Source organism: Poecilia reticulata, linkage group LG8 (genome assembly GCF_000633615.1).
Source record: "Poecilia reticulata strain Guanapo linkage group LG8, Guppy_female_1.0+MT, whole genome shotgun sequence".
In the NCBI taxonomy this organism is placed as follows: Eukaryota; Metazoa; Chordata; class Actinopteri; order Cyprinodontiformes; family Poeciliidae; genus Poecilia; species Poecilia reticulata.
Window position 1 is genome coordinate 21,900,554 of NC_024338.1, and position 13,052 is coordinate 21,913,605.

At 35.0% G+C, this 13,052-nt stretch overlaps 5 gene segments (V, D, J or C); all 5 read left to right on the forward strand.

Annotated features, from left to right (window-relative positions):
* Nucleotides 1-3,862: 3,862 nt before the first annotated feature.
* LOC103469164 (Ig heavy chain V region 5A-like) lies at nt 3,863-4,347 on the forward strand. The segment is given in 2 exon segments: nt 3,863-3,908; nt 4,005-4,347. Coding segments are annotated over 2 exon segments (351 nt in total).
* Nucleotides 4,348-6,830: 2,483 nt separating this feature from the next.
* LOC103469176 (Ig heavy chain V region 5A-like) lies at nt 6,831-7,420 on the forward strand. The segment is given in 2 exon segments: nt 6,831-6,873; nt 6,993-7,420. Coding segments are annotated over 2 exon segments (471 nt in total).
* Nucleotides 7,421-8,302: 882 nt separating this feature from the next.
* Nucleotides 8,303-8,740, forward strand: LOC103469177 (Ig heavy chain V region 5A-like). The segment is given in 2 exon segments: nt 8,303-8,342; nt 8,433-8,740. Coding segments are annotated over 2 exon segments (348 nt in total).
* A 1,628-nt stretch (nt 8,741-10,368) lies between these two features.
* Nucleotides 10,369-10,854, forward strand: LOC103469167 (Ig heavy chain V region 5A-like). The segment is given in 2 exon segments: nt 10,369-10,428; nt 10,547-10,854. Coding segments are annotated over 2 exon segments (351 nt in total).
* Nucleotides 10,855-11,670: 816 nt separating this feature from the next.
* LOC103469166 (Ig heavy chain V region MC101-like) lies at nt 11,671-12,255 on the forward strand. The segment is given in 2 exon segments: nt 11,671-11,722; nt 11,813-12,255. Coding segments are annotated over 2 exon segments (348 nt in total).
* Nucleotides 12,256-13,052: the final 797 nt, after the last annotated feature.

Consider the following 13,052-nt stretch of genomic DNA (forward strand, 5'->3'; position numbering starts at 1 on the left):
TATATATATCTAATTGTTAAAGTAATCTTTGATTACCTAATACTGAAAGCATATTGTTGCCTAAATATGATGTAACATAATAAAACACGATTTGGAAGTCAGTTAGGTTTTTGGAGTTGAATAGGTTACATAAATTATTTTTTTAGGTTATGCAAACCAAAACAACTCTGTGTGTTAGACAGGACTAATCACATTTTCTTTAAAGAATGTGATGCAAAAAAGCAGGTCTCTTTTTATTGTGCTTCTTGAAGGATTTTTTTTTTCATGTCTAATTTTTAATTCAGGCAACACCAGTGCAATAGCCAGTCCAGTAAACAAAACAAGTACAAACATAGAAAGAGAATCAAAAGACAGGCATATTTTTTCAAACATTAAAACACAGCTTTTAAATGTGTCAGATTTTCTTGTAATTGTATAAAAATATAGATCAACTATCTTTTTTTCCACCTTTTTTAAAATTATATTTCATGAAAAGTAAAAAGAAACAACAACAAAAAATGTTAAATGACATAAAATTCTTCATTCTTCATATTTCTGCTCTGCTTCTTAGTTTGCAATTTTTATCTCCAGCATTGTTGTCTGTTCTTTCTGTGCTCTGTATTTTTTCTGCTTCCTTATGTTTTATATCAAATATTCTACATGACTTAACCTGAGAAAAACAATAAGAGCCTGCAACAATGTGTGTAAATATAAAGAGTCAAAATGTAATTTATAATTTTAATTGAAATCTATCTGAGAAAAGGACAGAAAGACAAACTATTTGGATTTTCTTCTCTGACTTTGTGACAGAGTTTGTAAAAAACAAAAAGCCTCAACGGTTCTTGTGGTTTGAGATTTCCTGTTTTTTAGGAATAAATCAACATGTGGTTCAACAGATTAATTGTTCATTTCCTCCATTCAACAAACAGCTCAAAGATGTGTATCATCAAAATGAACAAAAGGTTCAGAGACTCCTGAGGCCATGGACAATTTTGACAAAATCATCCCAGGAGGAGCCATTAGATTAGTTCAGATGAAACTGATCTAATTGTTTTCTCATAAGGAAATGTTTCAACCAATTTCAATGCACAAGTTTAGAAAAGTTTATTTAAAATGTCTGTGAAAGTGTTGTCATAATTGTGGTGGAAGCACTGATAAGTTTTATTTATGGGGTTAAAACACACGCACGCACACCCGCACATACACACATACACACACACGCACACCCCGACACACACACCCCCACACGCGCACACACACACACACATTCTGACCACCGGCAGGTTCAGCCTGGGACAAACCAGCCATTTGAGAAACCTTGTTAACCTCCATGTTCAGAACGAGTTGGGAATCATCCCATCTCTTTAGCAAGACATCAGGAAAGGGATTATTACTTGATAGTATTCCCAGCTTTTTAAGTTAGTTGAAAGATGGTGAAATCAGACTAAAAATAATGAACACGGTCACTCTTCTTCTGGTTGCTGTTTCTCTGAGTTTCCAAGTATCTGTCTCTGATACTTGGACTGAGGGTCAGTGATGTCTGTGATTTGTGACATTTCATATTTTTTATTAAACATCATGAACTCATAACCGTCAGCAGACCTGACCAAAAAAAAAAGCAAACAGTAAATGATGTGATGTGACTTTTGATGCCCTGATTGAACACTTAATCATGCAAATTCAGGTTTTATAGACTTGATGTGATGCTGTCAGCTGCAGAAGAAGAGAAACTCCCATCAGATTATCTTCAACACCAACATGCTCTATGTAGCTCTGCTGCTGCTGCATCCTGTGAGTCTCACTGAGGGAGAAACTTCAACAGCTTGATCACATTAAACTTAATTTATTATCACTACATCGCCTGCTCAAAGTGTTTTTTTTCCTCCACAGGTGTGAAGTGTGAACAGCTGACATAACCAGCCTCTGTGACTGTGCAGTCAGGTCATCGTCTGACCATCAGCTGTAAGGTCTCTTATGATCTAGTCTACTACACAGCTTGGATCAGACGGCCTGCTGGGAAAGGACTGGAGTGGATTGGGAGACGAAACAGTTTTGGAGGCCCAGACGTCAAACATTCACTGAACAAAAAGTTTTTTATTAACTTAGAGACCTCCAGTAACACGGTGTTTCTAAATGGAGAGAATCTGCAGCCTGAAGACTCTGCTATGTATTAATGTGCCAGGCAGAGAGGCACAGTGACACACACACGCAGCAGAGCTGTGCAAAACCCCCTCAGAACCTCAACATTACATGCATTACTAATAAAGAACCATAAGAGGCCTCTAGAGACCACAACTGAATTCCAACCACTTCATAAAGGAACATCTTGCTGTTTTCAGTGTTCAGTTTTATACAGATAATATCAACATTAGACATTTTGTACCAAGTATGGATTCTTGTTTTCCGAAATTTGGAAACATTGTGCCAAATTACGATGCTCAAAGATACTGAAAACTGTTTTCAAGTTCGAAAAGTCAGTTTGATTCATCCTAATCTAAGTTTTAGGTTATACATACTTATTCGAACTGTTTGACAGGACTAATACATGTTTTTAAAAGAATCGTGATATGAGTTATTCAGCAGCCTATTGAAGAAGTGTATCTTTAAGGATTATTTCTGCCTAATCTCAAACAATTACATTAGAAAACGGCTTGTATACTGAGTCAGAAAACGAATCATTTGAACTGGTCAACGTTTGCGCCATTGTTTTCAGCCTTATAGTGCTGATGACACAATTTAGACTTCAAGTAGTTTTTCAAGATAATAATAGTTCATGATGACATCTGTGGTTTTGCGTGGCTGTGAGTCAGTCAGGTTTGTCGTCATTTACATATGTTGCATTTGAAAGAGTGCTGGGGCACATCTAGGATGGAAGAAATTGAAAACATTGATGATTGTTCCAGCACATCTAGTATAAAACTGGCTTGTGATCTGGAGCCATGTAGAAGAGTGCAGTGATTCTGAGGTATAGGGAGACATCACACCACAATGTTTCAAAGTGTACAAAGCAGACATCTGGATAGTGAGCCAGACTTACTATCCAGATGTGACGGTAAGGAGGTAACCTAGCTGCTGCTGCAGAAACAGTAGGAGGACACAGATTGGTGTACCTTCAATACAAATATTTTGAAATGACAAACAATTTGAAATGTAATTTATTGAAAGATGATTTTCCAACAAATTCATTACTATAAAATTTGTAATACAATAAATGTTTTTTCCAGGTGTCTTGGTGCATTTCTTGAATCATTTTTGACATTCATAAAAGAGTAAGAGCATTTTTCGAAGGATATAAAAGTATTTTAAAAATGTTAGCTTTAACAATTTTTCCAAAGCCTTTTAGGGTAATGCATAATGTTTCAGCAAAAACTCTTAAAATGTGAGAGCTTTAGTTTTGGGCTTCAGGCTGTCATTTTCAGTTATGTCCAATAACAAATGCATTAACCTAAAACAAAAATAAAGCATTTGCTTTTAAATTTAAACTACCTAAACAGATATTCTGCAGCACCATAAAGCAAAGCTATTTTGTTTTGAAGACTCATATTGATTTTTGTGGCTGAATGATATCTCCAATAAGTTTAAGAAAATGTAAGGTGTCTTTTTTCCTTTGAAAAACTAGATGTAAATTTAGACCAAAAGTCATTGGGACAAGTTAATATTCTTCAAAGAAGAATATTTAAAAATTATTTATTCTATACCTACAGGATAGCCAGGATTTTCCAAATGCTGCTTGAATGAACACATACAATATCAGCAATGTCCAGTCGCAACTAACAGACTGATAGCTTGTTGCATTATGCAAATTAACCCTGGACTTTTAAAGACCTCCTGCTGTCAGCTGCAGAAGAAGAGAAACTCCCATCAGATCTAATTCAGCACCAACATGTTTTCTGTAGCTCTGCTGCTGCTGCTGCTGGCTGCTGGATGCTGTGAGTCTCACTGAGAGAAATAATTACACCAGGATCAATCTAAAACGACTGGTTACCATTTATATTGTAATTTTAATTTACTACTTTCCTCTACAGGTGTGAAGTGTGAACAGCTGACACAACCAACCTCTGTGACTCTTCAGCCAGGTCAGCGTCTGACCATCAGCTGTCAGGTCTCTTATTCTCTGGGCGATCGGTACACATCTTGGATCAGACAGCCTGCTGGGAAAGGACTGGAGTGGATTGGAATGAGATATACTGGAGAATCGTACTACAAAGATTCACTGAAGAACAAGTTCAGCATCGATTTAGACACTTCCAGTAAAACAGTGACTCTGAATGGACAGAATGTGCAGCCTGGAGACTCTGCTGTGTATTACTGTGCCGCAGTCCCACAGTGATACAAAAAAGCAGCAGAGCCGTACAAAAACTCCAAAGAGCCTGAACAGCTGTTCCATACAGTCACCAGAGGAGGCAGTCCAAGACCAATTTTTGTGCAACTTATAATTTCATACTGATGTATGGCTCTACAATAGATGATTGTTTTTGTTTATTTTTTTCCTGTATTCTTTACTTGGTGTGCAGCACTTTTGTCAAACTTGTGTTGTTTTTGAAAAGTCCAAATAAATACACATCATATCGAATGGTATTTGATATTACAATAAAAAAAAATAAAAATACAAAGGTAAATTTCATCATCTGGTGGAAAGAATATCTTTTTGACTATAGGAAGACAGAAAATAATTATTTTATTTCAGATAAGTAGTCATACAATCAGGAAAAATAGTTTAATTATTGTTTTACTATTTCACTATTAATAAGTTTATCAGTTTACCTCTGTAAACCTGATTTCTGCAGTGTAGTTCTGCTGTCAGCTCTCCACTACATCCTCTGATTGAGATCTGAGGGTAAAGCTGAGAGACAGTTTGGTGATTTAGCGATACATAAATAATATTTTATGAGCATTTTGTTTATTCACATGCTTTAAAAACTGTGTAAGTTACAGCCTGAATAACATTATCAATGCATTCATCTATGTATACATATATCTTCTAAATTGTTTTCAGGCTTTTAACTGAGATGAGTTTTGTTTATACTTTCAGTGGGAGGAGTTTCTGCAAAGTGATTGCATCCATATTTGCATGTCATGTTAGAGAGTTTAAGAACTGCAGTAAGCCAGGGATAAACACTCAGTAGACTGAACAGACATAAACAACCACAAAAATGATCAGGCTTGAACTTATGATTGCTTTTCTCATTCTGCTTTTCTCATTCTGGACAGGTAAGAACAAAGGATTGCTTAAAGCTTCTTTGAGATTTTAACATAATAACAGTATCCTTTGTTTGTAGTGGTTAATTATGAATCTGTCTGCAGGTAGTGATGGTCAAACCCTGACAGAGTCTGAATCAGTGGTTAAAAGGCCTGGAGAATCTCACAGACTGACCTGCACATATTCTGGGTTTGATCAGCATTACTAGAACGCTTGGGTCAGACAGGCAGCTGGAAAAGGACTGGAGTGGGTCTCTACTATTAGCTGGGATAGTAAAAGCATCTACTACTCTCAGTCAGTGAACAACCGGTTCACCATCTCCAGAGACAACAGCAAATATCAGGTGTACCTGCAGATGAACAGCCTGACAGCTGGAGATTCTGCTGTTTATTACTGCGCTCGGTACTCACAGTGATACAAAAAGCGGAAACACTGAACAAAAACTCCTCAGTTGCATCACACAAAATCGCCAACAGGGGAACCATAAGACCACTGAATTATTAGGTCTGTATCAGCAAAATAATTCACTGTTTTTGGCTGTTGTCCTTTCCCAAACTTCTGAGATAAAAAATAAACTGCTTGAAAGGTTAATTTTACTACATTCTAACATTAAAAGTCAATGTGTTATCAAGATAAATAGTACAAAGCCATTTATTCTAACTGTCTTTTAACTAAAAGAAGTATCAACAACATTAAAGTTTTATGATCTCAAAAGAAATTCACTACAACAATTTTTCCCCAGAATCTTTATACAGATTATAATATTTGCTGCTTCACAGGTTTATGTTCCTACAACAGATCCTACATTTATTTCAGCAACAACCCAAGCAGTAGTTGAAAATGTTAATTTAAAGTTTTGACTTCATCTTTTGTGATGATGACAACACCGGACATAAACCTTGTTCTCTCAAAAATGGGATTGTAGTAAAAAAAATAATAGGAGAAGTAAAATGGACATTTTTGTATGTTTAAATTAATGCTTGTGCAGCATTTATAATATGAAACATGAGTTCAATTTCCTGAATAGGCTTTTTGGAAAACTTAAAAAATGAACAGAATCATGCTGCCTCTGAAAAAGGAGAACAAATAAAGAAACATACTTTTATACATAATGTAGATAATAAATATATTTACATATCTAAATATATTTTAAAACATTAAATTACTTCCTTTTTATCTCCCTGCCAATGCATCATTGAGTCATTGCTTTTATATAAAAAATTTAAACTCAGTTAATAATATAAGAAATATATCATTCCATTCAGATAGATATATAAGTAATATATCATTCCATTCCATTACCAAATTGGTCCATTACCAATTAGAACTGTTTAATATTGCAAAATACTAACTTGATCAATTGATCAGTTAATCTGAATCCCCTGATTACTGCATTTATATACCAATATGTTACTATTTCTGAATTCTTTTAAGATAAAGATAAAAATTCATATTTTCCTCAATAATTTAATGTCAGCATTGCAAATTCAAGCATACTGACCCTCAATGCCAGGTAAAATAAGAAAATAAAGAAAAAAAAAGCACTAAGTGGCTGTTTATCATTATGCAAATGAACTGTTCTGGTTTATAAACTTGATCTGATTCTGTCAGCAGCAGAAGAAGAGAAACTCTCATCACCTTCAGCACCAACATGTTCTCTGTAGCTCTGCTGCTGCTGCTGGCTGCTGCATCCTGTGAGTTTCACTGAAACATTTACAGCTTGATCACATTAAACTGACTGTTCAATGTTTTAATAAATCTAAATTATTAAATGTTTTTGCACTAATTCTGAATTCAATATTTTTCTCCGCAGATGTGAAGTGTGAACAGCTGACCCAACCAGCCTCTGTGACTCTGCAGCCAGGTCAACGTCTGACCATCAGCTGTCAGGTCTCTTATTCTACTGGCAGCTACTACACAGCTTGGATCAGACAGCCTGCTGGGAAAGGACTGGAGTGGATTGGGATGAAACATGGTGGTGGATCTTCATACTACAAAGAATCTCTGAAGAACAAATTCAGTATAGATGCTCAGTCTTTCAGTAGCACAGTGACTCTAACTGGGCAGAATGTGCAGCCTGAAGACTCTGCTGTGTATTACTGTGCAAGATACGACCACAGTGACACAAACAAGCTAAAACGCTCTACAAAAACCCCTAATGGGAACACGTCTTATCAAACCACCAGAGGGGGAGCTCTAAACCATTTCTATGTTTTTTCTTTCTTTCTTTTTTTTAATTAAAACACTATATAATATAGACACTTTTAATTTTTGTTTTTCCTGTCTTTGTATTTAACTGAACTAAAGTCAAATTCATTGTTTGTCTTCACATAGTCAGCAAATAAAGCTGAATCTGATTCAAAGCTGTTTTTAACAGGAAATTCTGTCAATGTGACATTGCAGTGAAAATAATTTAATATATTTACCATGATCAAAATTGTACTCCGTGTATTAGAAACATTCAGTTTGGTTTAAAGAATAAATCAACATGTCATTATATCTGTCAACGTATTCAAGACGTTTTGGAGGAATATTTACAATTTACAATATATACTGACACCTAACTAATTATTTTTATTTTTTATTTTTTGGCAATTTGATCGAGTAAATAACAACATCACCATGAATAAATGCGGATGATAAATCTGCATTTATCACGACAAACATCTGAGGTCACTAAATGCAACCCCTTGACCTCTCCAGGTTTTTTTGTAAGTCTATATTTTTAAGATCCAGTCTGAGAGCATAGAGTTCAGGCTGCAGATCAACAGAGTAATTATCTCACTATCTAATGAAATGATAAACAGATTTTTAACTTCAATATAATAATATGAATTCAAACAACAATAAGAACATTATTATGTCTGGCAATTACAAACCTGAATCAGTAGTCAATATTCTACTTTCAGTGTTTGCACATCTTATCTAACTTTTAGAGTTGTTGAGATGTATTTATGATAATAAATGGCAACAGCATAAGATGATGATGCACTTCTGATTGGGTAGTTTATTTTTGTTCCTTCCTGTTTGCAAAGTAAGCCCAAAGGCTTCAACTATAAAACGGTTCAACAGCAGCTGAAAGAGACAAAGAAAAACTCCCATCAGATCATCTTCAACCTCAAAATGTTTTCTGTGGCTTTTCTGCTGCTGGCTGCTGCATCCTGTGAGTATCGCTGAGGGAGAATTAATGAAAACACACCTAATGAATGCTGTCTTCTTTTCAAAATTATATGCAATGTTTTTATTCCTGCAGGTGTGAAGTGTGAACAGCTGACCCAGCCAGCCTCTGTGACTCTTCAGCCAGGTCAACGTCTGACCATCAGCTGTCAGGTCTCTTATTCTACTGGCAGCTACTGGACGGCTTGGATCAGACAGCCTGCTGGGAAAGGACTGGAGTGGATTGGGATGAAACATGGAACTGGACCCTCATACTACAAAGAATCTCTGAAGAACAAATTCAGTATAGATGCTCAGTCTTCCAGTAACACAGTGACTCTAAATGGGCAGAATGTGCAGCCTGAAGACTCTGCTGTGTATTACTGTGCCAGACAACCACAGTGACACAAACCAGCTACATGGCTCTACAAAAACCCTTAATGTGAACAGGTTTTATCAAACCACCAAAGGGGGAGCTCTAAGACCATTTTTATGTTCTTTCTTTCTTTCTTTCTTTCTTTCTTTCTTTCTTTCTTTCTTTCTTTCTTTCTTTCTTTCTTTCTTTCTTTCTTTCTTTCTTTCTTTCTTTCTTTCTTTCTTTCTTTCTTTCTTTCTTTCTTTCTTTCTTTCTTTCTTTCTTTCTTTCTTTCTTTCTTTCTTTCTTTCTTTCTTTCTTTCTTTCTTTCTTTCTTTCTTTCTTTTTTAAAAAATTAAAACATTATATGTTATTGACACTTTTAGTCTCGGTTTTCCTTGTATTTGTATTTAACTGAACTGAAGTCATATTCATTGTTTGTCTTCACATAGCCAGCATTAAAGCTAAACCTGATTCAAAATTGTTTTTAAAAGGAAAATATGTCAATGTGACATTGCACCAAAATTATTTTATGTATTTGCTATTATCATCTGAAACATTCAGTTTGGTTTAAGGAATAAATCAACATGTCATTATATCTGTCAACATATTTAAGAGGTTTTGGAGGAATATTTACATTTTCCTGACACCTAATTAAGTCTTTTTGATTGTCTATCTCATCCAGTTAATAACAACACCACCATGAATGATGAATGCAGATGTCATGATAAATCTGCATTAATCAAGACAAACATCTGAGGTCAGCACTAAAATGCAACCACCCACGTAACATTTAAAATAAGCTGCATTTAAGTTTTTAAGCATTTCTTTTAAAATTGTCCTTAAGATGAGAGACAAACTCAGTGGTTTCAGCCGTTCTCATCTGGTCTCTTTATCCCTCTAATGTTTGACTTACAGGTTTTTTTTGTAAATGTTTGCTAAATGCTAGTATTTCTAAGACTCAGTCTGAGAGCACAGAGTTCAGGCTGCAGATCAACAGAGTAATTATCTCTGTTTAATGAAACGATAAACAGATTTTTACATCAATATATATTCAAATAACAATACCAAAATTATTTCTGGCAATTACAAACCTGAATCAGTAATTAATGTTTTAAGTACAACTTCATATGACAGATCAAATAACAAATAAAGAAACATACTTTTATACATTGTATATTTACATATCTAAACATATTTCAAGCATCAGCTAACTTCATTTTAATCTTTCTGCCAATGCATCATTGAGTCATTGTTTTTATATAAAAAATAAAACTTAATCATTAACTTTTAATATATCATTCCATTCAGATAGATTTTATTTTATTTTTTTTACCAATTTGCACTGTTTCATATTGCAAAATACTAATTTGATCAATTGATCATTTAATATTAATCCCTTTATTACTGCATTTATATACCAATTTGTTACCGTTTCTGTGAAAAAAAAAATCTGAATGTGTATTTCTTTTAAGATAAAGATAAAAATTAATCTTTGTTATTTTCCTCAATAATTTAATGTCAGCATTGCAAATTCAAGCATACTGACCCTCAATGCCGGGTGAAAGAATAGAAAGAAGTAAAAGCACAAAGTGGCTGTTTATCATTATGCAAATGAACTGTTCTGGTTTATAAACTTGATCTGATTCTGTCAGCAGCAGAAGAAGAGAAACTCTCATCACCTTCAGCACCAACATGTTCTCTGTAGCTCTGCTGCTGCTGCTGGCTGCTGCATCCTGTGAGTTTCACTGAAACATTTACAGCTTGATCACATTAAACTGATTGTTCAATGTTTAATAAATTTAAATTATGAAATGTTTTTGCACTAATTCTGAATTCAATATTTTTCTCCGCAGGTGTGAAGTGTGAACAGCTGACCCAGCCAGCCTCTGTGACTCTGCAGCCAGGTCAGCATCTGACCATCAGCTGTCAGGTCTCTTATTCTACTGGCAGCTACTACACAGCTTGGATCAGACAGCCTGCTGGGAAAGTACTGGAGTGGATTGGGATGAAACATGGTGGTGGAACTTCATACTACAAAGAATCTCTGAAGAACAAATTCAGTATAGATGCTCAGTCTTCCAGTAGCACAGTGACTCTAAATGGGCAGAATGTGCAGCCTGAAGACTCTGCTGTGTATTACTGTGCCAGACGACCACAGTGATACAAACAAGCTACAACTCTCTACAAAAACCCTTAATGTCCACACGTCTTATCAAACCACCAGAGGGGGAGCTCTAAGATACTTTTTTTTTTTAAATTAAAACACTATATTTTGTCTGCATATCATCATCAAATAAAGCTGAATCTGATTCAAAGCTGTTTTTAAAAGGAAACTCTGTCAATGTGACATTGCACTAAAAATCATTTTGTAAATTTACCATGATCAAATATGTACTTAGTGTATTAGAAACATTCAGTTTGGCTTAAGGAATAAATCAACATGTCATAATGTCTGTCAAAATATATTTGAAGGAATATTTATATTTTCCTGACACCTAACTAGATTAGATAGTTTATTTATTCATTTTTTGGCAATCTGACCCAGTGAATAACAACATCACTATGAATGAATACAGTTGATGAATCTACCTTTGTCAAGACAAACATCTGAGGTCACTAAATGCAACCCCTTGACCTCGCCAGGTTTTTTTGTAAGTCTGTATTTTTAAGATCCAGTCTGAAAGCATAGAGTTCAGGCTGCAGATGAACAGACTAATTATCTCACTATCTAATGATATAATAAACAGATTTTTTACTTCAATATAATAACATGAATTCAAACAACATTAAGAACATTATTATATCTGGCAATTACAAACATGGATCAGTAATTAATGTTCTGCTTTCAGTGTTTGCACGTCTGATTGGGTAGTTTATTTTTGGTCCTCCCTCTCTGCAAAGTAAACCCAGAGGCTTCAACTATAAAATGGTTCAACAGCAGCTGAAGGAGACAAAGAAAAACTCCCATCAGATCATCTTCAACCTCAAAATGTTTTCTGTGGCTTTTCTGCTGCTAGCGGCTGCATCCTGTGAGTATCGCTGAGGGAGAAATAATGAAAACACACCTCATGAATGCTATCTTTTTTTCAAAATCATATGCAATGTTTTTATTCCTGCAGGTGTAAAGTGTGAACAGCTGACACAACCAGCTGCTCAGACTGTGCAGCCAGGTCAAAGTCTGACCATCAGCTGTCAGGTCTCCTATTCCCTGGGCAGCTACTCTACATTTTGGATCCGACAGGCTGCTGGGAAAACACTGGAGTGGATCGGTGCTGCACGGACCGGATACACCACAAATTACAATAATATGATGAAAAACAAGTTCAGCATTACTTTACAGGATTCCAGTAAAACAGTGACTCTGAATGGGCAGAACATGCAGCCTGAAGACTCTGCTGTGTATTACTGTGCAAGAGCCCCACAGTGACACAAACCAGCAGGAGAGAAGTACAAAAACTCCTGAACAAGTTACTTCAAACCACCAGAGGGGGACTTTTCTGTTGTTTTTTTTTTTCATTTTGTGTATTTTGCTTTACTAAAACAGAGCTATACTTGAACTGAATTCACAGTCTACCATGATTTGAAATTCATCCAGAGGTTTGAGATAGTTTATCTTTGCTTTAAAGGATGACATGGAAGTTTAATAAACTTTTCTATGAATGTCATGAATGAATGTGTCATTAAACTGCTGTGAAACAATATTAACGGAGGATTCAATACAAAAAACACAATTACATATCACTAATAAAATCCTAACACTATAAATTCCCTTCTGTTTCTTAACTGAAACGTCACTTCTACAAATAAAGATAGTGTTGAGTTTTAAAATCTCTTGAAAGAATAATACATTTTTATACTAACTAGTTGTCTTCTGATTGTCTGAATCAATGCTTGAAAAAGCAGAATATGAAGAACTGACTTTGACCTTAAAAGCTTAGTAAAATTAATCTCCTTGAAATTAATTAATTGAAATAAACATGACGGAAAAGTACACTGGATGTTTTACTTTTTTTTTTTTTTTTTTTTTTCCCCCCAAGTATCTTTATTGGAATTTTACAGTTAAGACAAACCGTTTAAACATTTAACAAAGAATGCCAGTAATAATAGAAGTTTGGTTCAAGTCACAATGAAATACACAACACAAAACAAGAACAACAAAATATATCTCACATTCTTAGTTCCAATGTAACCCATCGCATAATCTACACCTCATCCGTATACTGAGATATTTACTTCAGCAGTGTATGTCCTCCAATAGAATTGTCTTTCGGAACTGCAGTGAACATAATCTTCAGTCATTTGCGCCGTCCTCCAAGAAGTTCAGATGTTGGACATACCTAATAAAGGGATTCCATATGA